At 53.7% G+C, this 15,928-nt stretch overlaps 1 protein-coding gene across 2 annotated transcripts in view; it reads left to right on the top strand.

Moving 5' to 3' along the window:
- The window catches only part of LOC140459019 (prostate stem cell antigen-like), a 55,467-nt gene extending 41,358 nt beyond the window's left edge, over positions 1-14,109 (top strand). The window contains exons 4-5 of one of the 2 annotated variants that reach the window (XM_072553733.1): positions 10,406-10,536; positions 13,459-14,109. In XM_072553733.1, coding sequence (XP_072409834.1) covers positions 10,406-10,536; positions 13,459-13,473 — 146 coding nt within the window. In that variant the 3' untranslated portion in view covers positions 13,474-14,109. Of the gene's footprint in view, positions 1-10,401; positions 10,537-13,458 lie in introns of both variants that reach the window. The other variant, XM_072553732.1, reaches the window with a different exon arrangement.
- The last annotated feature ends 1,819 nt before the right edge of the window (positions 14,110-15,928 follow it).

Raw genomic sequence — 15,928 nt, 5'->3', positions numbered from 1 at the left:
CCTGTCTCCCTCTCCCCGTCTCTATCTGTTTATATCCCCCTGTCCCCCTCTCCCCGTCTCTATCTGTTTATATCCCCCTGTCTCCCTCTCCCCGTCTCTATCTGTTTATATCCCCCTGTCTCCCTCTCCCCGTCTCTATCTGTTTATATCCCCCTGTCTCCCTCTCCCCGTCTCTATGTGTTTATATCCCCCTGTCTCCCTCTCCCCGTCTCTATCTGTTTATATCCCTCTTTCTCCCTCTCCCCGTCTCTATCTGTTTATAACCCCCTGTCTCCCTCTCCCCGTCTCTATCTGTTTATATCCCCCTGTCTCCCTCTCCCCGTCTCTATCTGTTTATATCCCCCTGTCTCCCTCTCCCCGTCTCTATCTGTTTATATCCCCCTGTCTCCCTCTCCCTGTCTCTATCTGTTTATATCCCTCTGTCTCCCTCTCCCTGTCTCTATCTGTTTATATCCCCCTGTCTCCCTCTCCCCGTCTCTATCTGTTTATATCCCCCTGTCTCCCTCTCCCTGTCTCTATCTGTTTATATCCCTCTGTCTCCCTCTCCCCATCTCTATCTGTTTATATCTCCCTGTCTCCCTCTCCCCGTCTCTATCTGTTTATATTTCCCTGTCTCCCTCTCCCTGTCTCTATCTGTTTATATCCCCCTGTCTCCCTCTCCCCATCTCTATCTGTTTATATCCCCCTGTCTCCCTCTCCCTGTCTCTATCTGTTTATATCCCCCTGTCTCCCTCTCCCCGTCTCTATCTGTTTATATCCCTCTGTCTCCCTCTCCCCGTCTCTATCTGTTTATATCCCTCTGTCTCCCTCTCCCTGTCTCTATCTGTTTATATCCCCCTGTCTCCCTCTCCCCATCTCTATCAGTTTATATCCCTCTGTCCCCCTCTCCCCGTCTCTATCTGTTTATATCCCCCTGTCTCCCTCTCCCTGTCTCTATCTGTTTATATCCCCCTGTCTCCCTCTCCCTGTCTCTATCTGTTTATATCCCCCTGTCTCCCTCTCCCTGTCTCTATCTGTTTATATCCCCCTGTCTCCCTCTCCCCGTCTCTATCTGTTTATATCCCTCTGTCTCCCTCTCCGTGTCTCTATCTGTTTATATCCCCCTGTCTCCCTCTCCCCGTCTCTATCTGTTTATATCCCTCTGTCTCCCTCTCCCCGTCTCTATCTGTTTATATCCCCGTCTCCCTCTCCCTGTCTCTATCTGTTTATATCCCCCTGTCTCCCTCTCCCCGTCTCTATCTGTTTATATCCCCCTGTCTCCCTCTCCCCGTCTCTATCTGTTTATATCCCCCTGTCTCCCTCTCCCCGTCTCTATCTGTTTATATCCCCGTCTCCCTCTCCCTGTCTCTATCTGTTTATATCCCCCTGTCTCCCTCTCCCCGTCTCTATCTGTTTATATCCCTCTGTCCCCCTCTCCCTGTCTCTATCTGTTTATATTCCCCTGTCTCCCTCTCCCCATCTCTATCTGTTTATATCCCCGTCTCCCTCTCCCTGTCTCTATCTGTTTATATCCCCCTGTCTCCCTCTCCCCGTCTCTATCTGTTTATATCCCCCTGTCTCCCTCTCCCGGTCTCTATCTGTTTATATCCCTCTGTCTCCCTCTCCCCGTCTCTATCTGTTTATATCCCCTGTCTCCCTCTCCCCGTCTCTATCTGTTTATATCCCCCTGTCTCCCTCTCCCTGTCTCTATCTGTTTATATCCCCCTGTCTCCCTCTCCCGGTCTCTATCTGTTTATATCCCTCTGTCTCCCTCTCCCCGTCTCTATCTGTTTATATCCCTCTGTCTCCCTCTCCCCGTCTCTATCTGTTTATATCCCCTGTCTCCCTCTCCCCGTCTCTATCTGTTTATATCCCTCTGTCTCCCTCTCCCCGTCTCTATCTGTTTATATCCCCTGTCTCCCTCTCCCCGTCTCTATCTGTTTATATCCCCTGTCTCCCTCTCCCCGTCTCTATCTGTTTATATCCCTCTGTCCCCCTCTCCCCGTCTCTATCTGTTTATATCCCCCTGTCTCCCTCTCCCCGTCTCTATCTGTTTATATCCCCTGTCTCCCTCTCCCCGTCTCTATCTGTTTATATCCCCCTGTCTCCCTCTCCCTGTCTCTATCTGTTTATATCCCCCGTCTCCCACTCCCCGTCTCTATCTGTTTATATCCCTCTGTCCCCCTCTCCCTGTCTCTATCTGTTTATATCCCCCTGTCCCCCTCTCCCCATCTCTATCTGTTTATATCCGCCTGTCTCCCTCTCCCCGTCTCTATCTGTTTATATCCCCCTGTCTCCCTCTCCCCGTCTCTATCTGTTTATATCCCCCTGTCTCCCTCTCCCCATCTCTATCTGTTTATATCCCCCTGTCTCCCTCTCCCTGTCTCTATCTGTTTATATCCCCCTGTCTCCCTCTCCCCGTCTCTATCTGTTTATATCCCCCTGTCTCCCTCTCCCCATCTCTATCTGTTTATATCCCCCTGTCTCCCTCTCCCCGTCTCTATCTGTTTATATCCCCCTGTCTCCCTCTCCCCGTCTCTATCTGTTTATATCCCCCTGTCCCCCTCTCCCCATCTCTATCTGTTTATATCCGCCTGTCTCCCTCTCCCCGTCTCTATCTGTTTATATCCCCCTGTCTCCCTCTCCCCGTCTCTATCTGTTTATATCCCCCTGTCTCCCTCCCCCGTCTCTATCTGTTTATATCCCCCTGTCTCCCTCTCCCTGTCTCTATCTGTTTATATCCCCCGTCTCCCTCCCCCGTCTCTATCTGTTTATATCCCCCTGTCTCCCTCTCCCTGTCTCTATCTGTTTATATCCCCCGTCTCCCACTCCCCGTCTCTATCTGTTTATATCCCTCTGTCTCCCTCTCCCCGTCTCTATCTCTTTATATCCCCTGTCTCCCTCTCCCCGTCTCTATCTGTTTATATCCCCCTGTCTCCCTCTCCCCGTCTCTATCTGTTTATATTCCCCTGTCTCCCTCTCCCCGTCTCTATCTGTTTATATCCCCCTGTCACCATCTCCCCGTCTCTATCTGTTTATATCCCCCTGTCCCCCTCTCCCCGTCTCTATCTGTTTATATCCCTCTGTCCCCCTCTCCCTGTCTCTATCTGTTTATATCCCCCTGTCTCCCTCTCCCCGTCTCTACCTGTTTATATCCCCCTGTCACCCTCTCCCCGTCTCTATCTGTTTATATCCCCCTGTCCCCCTCTCCCCGTCTCTATCTGTTTATATCCCCCTGCCCCCCTCTCCCCGTCTCTATCTGTTTATATCCCCCGTCTCCCTCTCCCTGTCTCTATCTGTTTATATCCCCCTGTCTCCCACTCCCCGTCTCGATCTGTTTATATCCCCCCTCTCCCTCTCACCGTCTCTATCTGTTTATATCCCCCTGTCTCCCTCTCCCTGTCTCTATCTGTTTATATCCCTCTGTCTCCCTCTCCCCGTCTCTATCTGTTTATATCCCCCTGTCTCCCTCTCCCTGTCTCTATCTGTTTATATCCCCTTGTCTCCCTCTCCCCGTCTCTATCTGTTTATATCCCCCTGTCTCCCTCTCCCCGTCTCTATCTGTTTATATCCCCCTGTATCCCTCTCCCCATCTCTATCTGTTTATATCCCCCTGTCTCCCTCTCCCCGTCTCTATCTGTTTATATCCCCCTGTCTCCCTCTCCCCGTCTCTATCTGTTTATATCCCCCTGTCTCCCGCTCCCTGTCTCTATCTGTTTATATCCCCCTGTCTCCCTCTCCCCGTCTCTATCTGTTTATATCCCCCTGTCTCCCACTCCCTGTCTCTATCTGTTTATATCCCCCGTCTCCCTCTCCCTGTCTCTATCTGTTTATATCCCCCTGTCTCCCTCTCCCTGTCTCTATCTGTTTATATCCCCCTGTCTCCCTCTCCCCGTCTCTATCTGTTTATATCCCCCTGTCTCCCTCTCCCTGTCTCTATCTGTTTATATCCCTCTGTCTCCCTCCCCCCGTCTCTATCTGTTTATATCCCCCTGTCTCCCTCTCCCCGTCTCTAACTGTTTATATCCCCCTGTCTCCCTCTCCCCGTCTCTAACTGTTTATATCCCCCTGTCTCCCTCTCCCCGTCTCTATCTGTTTATATCCCCCTGTCTCCCTCTCCCCGTCTCTATCTGTTTATATCCCCCTGTCACCCTCTCCCCGTCTCTATCTGTTTATATCCCCCTGTCTCCCTCTCCCTGTCTCTATCTGTTTATATCCCCCCGTCTCCCTCTCCCCGTCTCTATCTGTTTATATCCCTCTGTCTCCCTCTCCCCGTCTCTATCTGTTTATATCCCTCTGTCTCCCTCTCCCTGTCTCTATCTGTTTATATCCCCCTGTCTCCCTCTCCCCGTCTCTATCTGTTTATATCCCCCTGTCTCCCTCTCCCCGTCTCTATCTGTTTATATTTCCCTGTCTCCCACTCCCCGTCTCTATCTGTTTATATCCCCCTGTCTCCCTCTCCCCGTCTCTATCTGTTTATATTCCCCTGTCTCCCTCTCCCCGTCTCTATCTGTTTATATTTCCCTGTCTCCCTCTCCCCATCTCTATCTGTTTATATCTCCCTGTCTCCCTCTCCCTGTCTCTATCTGTTTATATCCCCCTGTATCCCTCTCCCTGTCTCCATCGGTTTATATTCCCCTGTCTCCCTCTCCCCGTCTCTATCTGTTTATATCCCCCTGTCTCCCTCTCACCGTCTCTATCTGTTTATATCCCCCCGTCTCCCTCTCCCTGTCTCTATCTGTTTATATCCCCCTGTCTCCCTCTCCCCGTCTCTATCTGTTTATATCCCTCTGTCTCCCTCTCCCCGTCTCTATCTGTTTATATCCCTCTGTCTCCCTCTCCCCGTCTCTATCTGTTTATATCCCTCTGTCTCCCTCTCCCTGTCTCTATCTGTTTATATCCCCCTGTCTCCCTCTCCCCGTCTCTATCTGTTTATATCCCTCTGTCTCCCTCTCCCCGTCTCTATCTGTTTATATCCCTCTGTCTCCCTCTCCCCATCTCTATCTGTTTATATCCCTCTGTCTCCCTCTCCCCGTCTCTATCTGTTTATATCCCCCTGTCTCCCTCTCCCCATCTCTATCTGTTTATATCCCCCTGTCTCCCTCTCCCCGTCTCTATCTGTTTATATCCCCCTGTCTCGCTCTCCCTGTCTCTATCTGTTTATATTCCTCTGTCTCCCACTCCCTGTCTCTATCTGTCTATATCCCCGTCTCCCTCTCCCTGTCTCTATCTGTTTATATCCCCCTGTCTCCCTCTCCCTGTCTCTATCTGTTTATATCCCTCTGTCTCCCTCTCCCCGTCTCTATCTGTTTATATCCCCTGTCTCCCTCTCCCCATCTCTATCTGTTTATATCCCCCTGTCTCCCTCTCCCCGTCTCTATCTGTTTATATCCCCCTGTCTCCCTCTCCCTGTCTCTATCTGTTTATATCCCCCTGTCACCCTCTCCCCGTCTCTATCTGTTTATATCCCCCTGTCTCCCTCTCCCCGTCTCTATCTGTTTATATCCCTCTGTCTCCCTCCCCCCGTCTCTATCTGTTTATATCTCCCTGTCTCCCTCTCCCCGTCTCTATCTGTTTATATTCCCCTGTCACCCTCTCCCCGTCTCTATCTGTTTATATCCCTCTGTCTCCCTCTCCCCGTCTCTATCTGTTTATATCCCCCTGTCTCCCTCTCCCCGTCTCTATCTGTTTATATCCCCCTGTCTCCCTCTCCCCGTCTCTATCTGTTTATATTTCCCTGTCTCCCACTCCCCGTCTCTATCTGTTTATATCCCCCTGTCTCCCTCTCCCCGTCTCTATCTGTTTATATTCCCCTGTCTCCCTCTCCCCGTCTCTATCTGTTTATATTTCCCTGTCTCCCTCTCCCCATCTCTATCTGTTTATATCTCCCTGTCTCCCTCTCCCTGTCTCTATCTGTTTATATCCCCCTGTATCCCTCTCCCTGTCTCCATCGGTTTATATTCCCCTGTCTCCCTCTCCCCGTCTCTATCTGTTTATATCCCCCTGTCTCCCTCTCCCCGTCTCTATGTGTTTATATCCCCCTGTCTCCCTCTCCCCGTCTCTATCTGTTTATATCCCTCTTTCTCCCTCTCCCCGTCTCTATCTGTTTATATCCCCCTGTCTCCCTCTCCCCGTCTCTATCTGTTTATATCCCCCTGTCTCCCTCTCCCCATCTCTATCTGTTTATATCCCCCTGTCTCCCTCTCCCCGTCTCTATCTGTTTATATCCCCCTGTCTCCCTCTCCCTGTCTCTATCTGTTTATATCCCTCTGTCTCCCTCTCCCTGTCTCTATCTGTTTATATCCCCCTGTCTCCCTCTCCCCGTCTCTATCTGTTTATATCCCCCTGTCTCCCTCTCCCTGTCTCTATCTGTTTATATCCCTCTGTCTCCCTCTCCCCATCTCTATCTGTTTATATCTCCCTGTCTCCCTCTCCCCGTCTCTATCTGTTTATATTTCCCTGTCTTCCTCTCCCTGTCTCTATCTGTTTATATCCCCCTGTCTCCCTCTCCCCGTCTCTATCTGTTTATATCCCCCTGTCTCCCTCTCCCCGTCTCTATCTGTTTATATCCCCCTGTCTCCCTCTCCCCGTCTCTATCTGTTTATATCCCCCTGTCTCCCTCTCCCCGTCTCTATCTGTTTATATCCCCCTGTCTCCCTCTCCTCGTCTCTATCTGTTTATATCCCCCTGTCTCCCTCTCCCCGTCTCTATCTGTTTATATCCCCCTGTCTCCCTCTCCCCGTCTCTATCTGTTTATATCCCCCTGTCTCCCTCTCCCTGTCTCTATCTGTTTATATCCCTCTGTCTCCCTCTCCCCGTCTCTATCTGTTTATATTCCCCTGTCTCCCTCTCCCCGTCTCTATCTGTTTATATTTCCCTGTCTCCCTCTCCCCGTCTCTATCTGTTTATATTTCCCTGTCTCCCTCTCCCCGTCTCTATCTGTTTATATCCCCCTGTCTCCCTCTCCCCGTCTCTATCTGTTTATATCCCCCTGTCTCCCTCTCCCTGTCTCTATCTGTTTATATCCCCGTCTCCCTCTCCCTGTCTCTATCTGTTTATATCCCCCTGTCTCCCTCTCCCCATCTCTATCTGTTTATATCCCCCTGTCTCCCTCTCCCCGTGTCTATCTGTTTATATCCCCCTGTCCCCCTCTCCCCATCTCTATCTGTTTATATCCCCCTGTCTCCCTCTCCCTGTCTCTATCTGTTTATATCCCCCTGTCTCCCTCTCCCCGTCTCTATCTGTTTATATCCCCCTGTCTCCCTCTCCCCGTCTCTATCTGTTTATATCCCCCTGTCTCCCTCTCCCCGTCTCTATCTGTTTATATCCCCCTGTCTCCCTCTCCCTGTCTCTATCTGTTTATATCTCCCTGTCTCCCTCTCCCCGTCTCTATCTGTTTATATCCCCCTGTCTCCCTCTCCCTGTCTCTATCTGTTTATATCCCTCTGTCTCCCTCTCCCCGTCTGTATCTGTTTAAATCCCCCTGTCTCCCTCTCCCCATCTTTGTCTGTTTCTACCCACCAATATACATCTCTGTCTATCTCTATCCCTCTGCGCTTTTGTCTTCCTTTCTCTTTCCCTCCTATTCTCTGTGTTACACTGTCTTCCTTCCTTCATCCGTCCAGCCCTCTATCTTTGTCTCAGTCTCTCACACTCTCTGGACAGTTCGGTCCATCTATATATTCACCTCACGGTCTTTCTCTTTACATTCTGTGTCACTACCATTGTACCCCAGCATGTCTCTTTGTTTACCTCTTTACCTTTATCCCTGAGTCTCTCTCTCTCATTGTCTCTCTGTCTGTCTATCCCACTGTTTGTCTGTCTATCTGAGTCTCTATCTGTGTGTGGGTGTGAGTGTCTGTGTGTGTGAGTATGTCTCTCTCTCTCTCTCTCTGTCCGTCTCAATGTGTATCTGTCTCCATCTGAGGGTCTGTGTGCATGTGTGTATATATCTGTGTGTGCGCATGTGTATATATATTTGTGTGTGTGTGCACGCATGTGTGCGTGTATATATATATATATATATATATGTCTGTGTGTGTGAGTGTGTATATATGTCTCCCTCTGTCTGTGTGTGCGCGTGCGTGTGTATATATATATCTGTGTGTTTGTATATATGTATCTGTGTGTGTATATATCTGTATGTGTGTGTGTGTGTGTGTGTGTCTCTGTCTGTCTGTCTGTCCCTGTCTCTCTCCCACTCCCTATCTTGCTCACTATCCACGTACCTATCTCCCTTTATCCCTTTATCCGTCTCTCTCTCCACCTCCCTGTTTCTCCTTCTCTCGATCTGTGATTCTCTCGATAATCCTAACATTAATATAATTGAATAACCTCTCCCGTATTTCTCAAGGCCAGCTCTGTGTGGAAGGGGGAGGCAAATCCCAGCAGTGACCTGGGGCGATTGGAGGGGGTGGCGTTGTTGGGATCTGAGGACAGGCAGCTGATGGGCGTAGGTGGTGGGAGACAGGAATAAATCTGTTTGATGAGCTGAGCACTCCGCAAGTCAATAACCTTCACGTCGTGAGGGTTAGTTGGGGTGTAGGTTTGCTCGCTGAGCTGTAGGTTTGATATCCAGATGTTTTATTACCTGGCTCGGTGACATCATCAGTGGCGTCCTCCAAGTGAAGCGAAACTGTTATCTCCTGCTTTCTATTTATATCTTTCTCCTGGATGGGGTTCCTAGGGTTTGTGTTGATGTCATTTCCTGCTTGCTTTCCAAGGAGTTGATAGATGATATCTAGATCTATGTGTTTGTTTATGGTGTTGTGGTTGGAGTACCAGGCCTCTAGGAATTCTCTGGCATGTCTTTGCTCAGCCTGTCCCAGGATAGATGTGTTGTCCCAGTCAAAATGGTGGGTTTTTTTCATCCGTGTGTAGGGCTACAAGGGAGAAAGGGTCGTGTCTTTTTGTGGCTAGCTGGTGTTCGTGTATCCTGGTGGCTAACTTCTTCCTGTTTGTCCCACGTAGTGTTTGTGGCAGTGTTACTGTTAACCAGAAACTGGACCCACCACATAAACACAGTGGGTCCAAGAGCAGGTCAGAGGCTGGGAATCCTGCAGCAAATACCTCCCCTCCTGACTCCCCCCCCAAATCCTGTCCCACCATCGACAAGGCCCAAGGCAGGAGGGTGAGGGAATACTCCCCACTTGCCCCTGGATGGGGGCAGATCCAACAACACTCAAGAAGCACAACACCATCCAGGGACAGAGCAGCCCCCCGCTGGATTGGCCCCACACCCACAAATAATTCCTCCCTCCCCCCCACCGACCCTCAGTAACAGCAGTGTATACCATCCCCTCCCTCCCCACCGACCCTCAGTAACAGCAGTGTGTACCATCCCCTCCCTCCCCCCACCGACCCTCAGTAACAGCAGTGTGTACCATCCCCTCCCTCCCCCCACCGACCCTCAGTAACAGCAGTGTGTACCATCCCCTCCCTCCCCCCACCGACCCTCAGTAACAGCAGTGTGTACCATCCCCTCCCTCCCCCACCGACCCTCAGTAACAGCAGTGTGTACCATCCCCTCCCTCCCCCCACCGACCCTCAGTAACAGCAGTGTGTACCATCCCCTCCCTCCCCCCACCGACCCTCAGTAACAGCAGTGTGTACCATCCCCTCCCTCCCCCCACCGACCCTCAGTAACAGCAGTGTGTACCATCCCCTCCCTCCCCCCACCGACCCTCAGTAACAGCAGTGTGTACCATCCCCTCCCTCCCCCCACCGACCCTCAGTAACAGCAGTGTATACCATCCCCTCCCTCCCCCACCGACGCTCAGTAACAGCAGTGTGTACCATCCCCTCCCTCCCCCCACCGACCCTCAGTAACAGCAGTGTGTACCATCCCCTCCCTCCCCCCACCGACCCTCAGTAACAGCAGTGTGTACCATCTACAAGACCCACTGCAGAAACTCACCAAAGATCCTCAGGCAGCACCTTCCAAACCCACAGCCACTTCCATCTGGAAGGACAAGGGGCAGCAGATACATGGGGACACCCCCTTGCAAGGTCCCCTCTGAACCCCTCACCATCCCGACTTGGAAATATATCGGCCGTTCCTTCCTGGGTCCGAATCCTGGAATCCCTTCCCTCAGAGACATTGTGGGTCTACCCACAGCACATGGACTGCAAGAAGGCAGCTCACCCCCCACCTTCTCAAACCGGGGGAGGGGGCCGTCAGGGACATGGGGCGATAAATACTGGGCTCAGCCAGTGACCCCCATGTCCCAGGAGTTCCTGAAAATACAGGAAACGAACAGTGAGTTCCTGAGAGGGTAGTTAGAGACTCAGGAGAGGCACCTCCAATCGCAACAGCCACCAAGAGCTGGGAGATTTCGGGAGAGACGGAATGTGAAGGAGAGGAGCGTCCTTGGCAGATGTTGGAATGATCGAAGCTTATTTTTGTTTCTCCCTGTTTTCCAGTCAGCCAGGAAAGCAGTCAGATGTGTGTTGGTTGTTTGGAAATGCAGAACGATTTTAAGTGCACCAAGAAAGGGCGGATACGCTGTCAGGGGACGCAGACCAAGTGTGGAAGACTTCAACATTACCTCGCGGACAGTAGGTCACCGCTTCTGTCTCTCAACAACAATCGGCTGCATTTATCGAGCACCCATTACGAGGGAGGGAATTTTGCTAACAGTGAAGTGCCCTGGGGTGATTGAGGGGTGGGAACTGTAGGACCACAGAGATCTCTGAGGGATGTAGGGGCTGGAGGGGGTTACAGAGATAGGGAGGGGGTGTAGGGGCTGGAGGGGGGTTACAGAGATAGGGAGGGGGTGTAGGGGCTGGAGGGGGTCACAGAGATAGGGAGGGGGTGTAGGGGCTGGAGGGGGTTACAGCGATAGGGAGGGGGTGTAGGGGCTGGAGGGGGTTACAGAGATAGGGAGGGGTTGTAGGGGCTGGAGGGGGTTACAGAGATAGGGAGGGGGTGTTGTGGCTGGAGGGGGTTACAGAGATAGGGAGGGGGTGTAGAGACTGGAGGGGGTTACAGAGATAGGGAGGGGGGTGTAGGGGCTGGAGGGGGTTACAGAGATAGGGAGGGGGTGTAGGGGCTGGAGGGGGTTACAGGGATAGGGAGGGGGTGTAGGGGCTGGAGGGGGTTACAGAGATAGGGAGGGGGTGTAGTGGCTGGAGGGGGTTACAGAGATAGGGAGGGGATGTAGTGGCTGGAGGGGGTTACAGAGATAGGGAGGGGGTGTAGGGGCTGGAAGGGATTACAGAGATAGGGAGGGAGTGTAGGGGCTGGAGGGGGTTACAGAGATAGGGAGGTGGTGTAGGGGCTAGGGGGGTTACAGAGATAGGGAGGTGGTGTAGGGGCTGGAGGGAGTTACAGAGATAGGGAGGGGGTGTAGGGGCTGGAGGGGGTTACAGAGATAGGGAGGGGGTGAAGGGGCTAGGGGGGTTACAGAGATAGGGAGGTGGTGTAGGGGCTGGGGGGTTACAGAGATAGGGAGGTGGTGTAGGGGCTAGGGGGGTTACAGAGATAGGGAGGTGGTGTAGGGGCTGGAGGGAGTTACAGAGATAGGGAGGGGGTGTAGGGGCTGGAGGGGGGTTACAGAGATAGGGAGGGGGTGTAGGGGCTGGAGGGGGTTACAGAGATAGGGAGGGAGTGTAGCAGCTGGAGGGGGTTAGAGAGATAGGGAGGGGGTGTAGGGGCTGGAGGGGGTTTCAGAGATAGGGAGGGGGTGTAGGGGCTGGAGGGGGTTACAGAGATAGGGAGGGGGTGTAGGGGCTGGAGGGGGTTACAGAGATAGGGAGGGGGTGTAGGGACTGGAGGGAGTTACAGAGATAGGGAGGGGTGTAGGGACTGTAGGGGGTTACAGAGATAGGGAAGGGGTGTAGGGACTGGAGGGAGTTACAGAGATAGGGAGGGGGGTAGGGGCTGGAGGGGGTTACAGAGATAGGGAGGGGGGGTAGGGGCTGGAGGGGGTTACAGAGATAGGGAGGGGGTGTAGGGTCTGGAGGAGGTTACAGAGATAGGGAGGGGGTGTAGGGGCTGGAGGGGGTTACAGAGATAGGGAGGGGGTGTAGGGGCTGGAGGGGGTTACAGGGATAGGCAGGGGGTTACAGGGATGGGGTGGGTTTCATACATGGAGTGAATGAGGACAGCTTGAGGGCTCCCAGATCCATAAATCTGTCATCGGTCAGGAATGGAGCAGTTTCTTAATTGTCACAGTGGGTCACATCGCATCTCTCTGATGTAAATCATCTTGAATTTAAATCTGATTTCAATCCAAGCTGACCCGCTGACAGTGCGGCACTCCCTCAGCACTGACCCTCCGACAGTGCCCACTCCCTCAGCACTGACACTCCGACAGTGCGGCACTCCCTCAGCACTGACCTTCCCACAGTGCGGCACTCCCTCAGCACTGACCCTCCGACAGTGCGGCACTCCCTCAGCACTGACCCTCCGACAGTGCGGCACTCCCTCAGCACTGACCCTCCGACAGTGCGGCACTCCCTCAGCACTGACCCTCCGACAGTGCGGCACTCCCTCAGCACTGACCCTCCGACAGTGCCCACTCCCTCAGCACTGACCCTCCGACAGTGCCCACTCCCTCAGCACTGACCCTCTGACAGTGCTGCACTCCCTCGGCACTGACCCTCTGACAGTGCCCACTCCCTCAGCACTGACCCTCCGACAGTGCGGCGCTCCCTCAGCACTGACCCTCTGACAGTGCCCACTCCCTCAGCACTGACCCTCCGACAGTGTGGCGCTCCCTCAGCACTGACCCTCCGACAGTGCGGCACTCCCTCAGCACTGACCCTCCGACAGTGTGGTGCTCCCTCAGCACTGACCCTCCGACTGTGCGGTGCTCCCTCAGCACTGACCCTCCGACAGTGCGGCGCTCCCTCAGCACTGACCCTCTGGCAGTGCGGCACTCCCTCAGTACTGACCCTCCGACATTGTGGTGCTCCTTCAGCACTGACCCTCTGACAGTGCGGCACTCCCTCAGCACTGACCCTCCGACATTGCGGCGCTCCCTCAGCACTGACCCTCTGACAGTGTGGTGCTCCCTCAGCACTGACCCTCCGACAGTGTCCACTCCCTCAGCACTGACCCTCCGACAGTGCCCACTCCCTCAGCACTGACCCTCCGACAGTGCGGTGCTCCCTCAGCACTGACCCTTCAACAGTGCGGGAATCTCTCTTTAAGTACTTAGATTTGTTCCATTCCTGAGGGCCATATTCCCTCCCCCCACCACATTGAGCCGGGAGTGATGTGTTTGTGTAAATTGCAGTGTCATGAATTGACTCACCCATCAGCAGTCTCTTTTCGTGCTGGCTAAATTGTTGCTCCCCGTCTAAAAATGGTTTTCTTGTGTTTTTGTCCTGACGAGTGTGAACCGAAATACTTGCACTTGCCCTGCCATGATTATTATTTTTGCAATTCTGTCTCATCATCGTGTATGTACGAGGTGGTGGGTCTGAGGGTGATAAACTATTGCACCTATCTCAATCTGTTTGTCCCTCCTCCAGCCGGTCGCAATTTAACAATCGATTTCCAAGGATGTCTCTCTGACTCGATTTGTCACCTGAATTCAACGCAGATGATATTTGGAATGGAACTGCAGAAAAGCTTTGAGTGTTGTGATGACCGACTGTGCAATGGGAGTGCGAGAACAGAAATGGGAGCTCACTGCACTCTCTTACTGAGTTTGTATCTGCTCCTCAGCAGTCTCAACTGACCCTCTGTGATGTTCTAATGTGTACGTCGCTCCGTTTACCTGTAAATACCTCCCTTTATTTATCGGAATCTCCTTCTGTATTTATTGCGAATTCCTGTCGACTCTGATCATTTTGTTGGAAAGGGGGATCTGGGGACGTGAGTGGAAGGCTCTGCCCTGGACTGGGACGAAGTCGAACCCATCAACAATAAACTTGATCAATGGTTTTATCGCTTTTGTTTCTGACAGGTGTCTGCCTGTGCTGTGTCTCCGAACCCCAGGGCACCCCTCTCCCGGCCCCCTCTCCACACTCCCTCCCCTCCTCCCTCCCCCCACTCCACACTCCCTCCCCTCCACATCCCCTCCCCTCCACTCTCCCTTTTCCCTCTCCCTCCTCCCTCTCCCCCTCGCCACACCCCTTCCCCCCTCCACCCTTCCCCCTCGCCACACCCCTTCCCCCCTCGCCACACCCACACCCCCTCCCCTCCACACCCCTCGCCACACCCCCTCCCCTCCACACCCCTTCCCCCCCACACCCCTCGCCACACCCCCTCCCCCCCACACCCCTTCCCCTCCACACCCCTTCCCCCCCACACCCCTCGCCACACCCCCTCCCCTCCACACCCCTTCCCCCCCCCTCACCACACCCCCTCCCCCTCGCCACACCCCCTCCCCTCCACCCTTCCCCCTCACCACACCCCTTCCCCCTCTCCACACCCCCTCCCCCCCACCCTTCCCCCTCCCCTCAGACAGTCCACTCCACACTCTCGGTCAGTCCCCTCCAGACCCTAACCCCATTCCCTACACTGAACCGCATCTCGCCCACACTCTCGGACAGCGCACTCCAAACCGACACCACAGCAGGAGGCCATTCAGGGGCCTACTCCTGCTGCTATCCCCTTGTTTTGATGTTAAAAAGAAAGAGGCCATTGGAGAAGTTAATGCTTTTGTTTATTGATGTGGCTGTTGTTATTACATTGCAAACTGTTCCATGACTGTGTACCTTGTAAATATACAGGATATTAATGTCTATTAAAAATACTGCACTCTCACACACGTTTTGTTTCCAAAATGGATTGTCTTGTTCACAGAAGAAATACTTTCACAGTGAGACTTCCTCATTGTAGCACCCACCATGACTGGCCCCAATAAGAGACACTCGAATCACTGCCTCTCGACATCCCATCACTGAATCCCCCACTGTCTCCATCCTGGGGGTTACCATGGACCAGAAACCCAACTCGACCCACCCCACCACATAAACACAGCGGCTCCAAGAGCAGGTCAGAGGCTGGGAATCCTGCAGCGAGTAACTCCCCTCCTGACTCCCCCCCCAAAGCCTGTCCCACCATCGACAAGGCCCAAGGCAGGAGGGTGAGGGAATACTCCCCACTTGCCCCTGGGTGGGGGCAGCTCCAACAACACTCAAGAAGCTCGACACCATCCAGGGACAAAGCCGCCCCCGCTGGATTGGCCCCACACCCACAAACATCCCCTCCATCCCCCCACCGACGCTCAGTAACAGCAGTGTGTACCATCCCCTCCCTCCCTCCCCCCACCCTCAGTAACAGCAGTGTGTACCATCCCCTCCCTCCCCCCCCACCGATGCTCAGTAACAGAAGTGTGTACCATCCCCTCCCTCCCCCCCACCGACCCTCAGTAACAGCAGTGTGTACCATCCCCTCCCTCCCCCCACCGACCCTCAGTAACAGCAGTGTGTACCATCCCCTCCCTCCCCCCCCACCGATGCTCAGTAACAGCAGTGTGTACCATCCCCTCCCTCCCCCCACCGACCCTCAGTAACAGCAGTGTGTGCCATCCCCTCCCTCCCCCCACCGACCCTCAGTAACAGCAGTGTGTACCATCCCCTCCCTCCCCCCACCGACCCTCAGTAACAGCAGTGTGTACCATCCCCTCCCTCCCCCACCGACCCTCAGTAACTGCAGTGTGTACCATCCCCTCCCTCCCCCCACCGACCCTCAGTAACTGCAGTGTGTACCATCCCCTCCCTCCCCCACCGACCCTCAGTAACTGCAGTGTGTACCATCCCCTCCCTCCCCCCACCGACCCTCAGTAACTGCAGTGTGTACCGTCTACAAGACCCACTGCAGAAACTCACCAAAGACCCTCAGGCAGCACCTTCCAAACCCACGGCCATTTCAATCGAGGAGTATAAGGGGCAGCAGGTACATGGGAACATCATCCCCCCGCAAGTTCCCCTCCGAGCCCCTCACCATCCCGACTTGGAAATATATCGCCGCTGTCAGTGATAACCTGGATGT

The sequence above is a fragment of the Chiloscyllium punctatum genome, chromosome 34 (assembly GCF_047496795.1).
Source record: "Chiloscyllium punctatum isolate Juve2018m chromosome 34, sChiPun1.3, whole genome shotgun sequence".
Classification (NCBI taxonomy): domain Eukaryota; kingdom Metazoa; phylum Chordata; class Chondrichthyes; order Orectolobiformes; family Hemiscylliidae; genus Chiloscyllium; species Chiloscyllium punctatum.
Note: the sequence above shows the minus strand (reverse complement) of the source record. Positions and strands in the feature narration are given on the sequence as shown.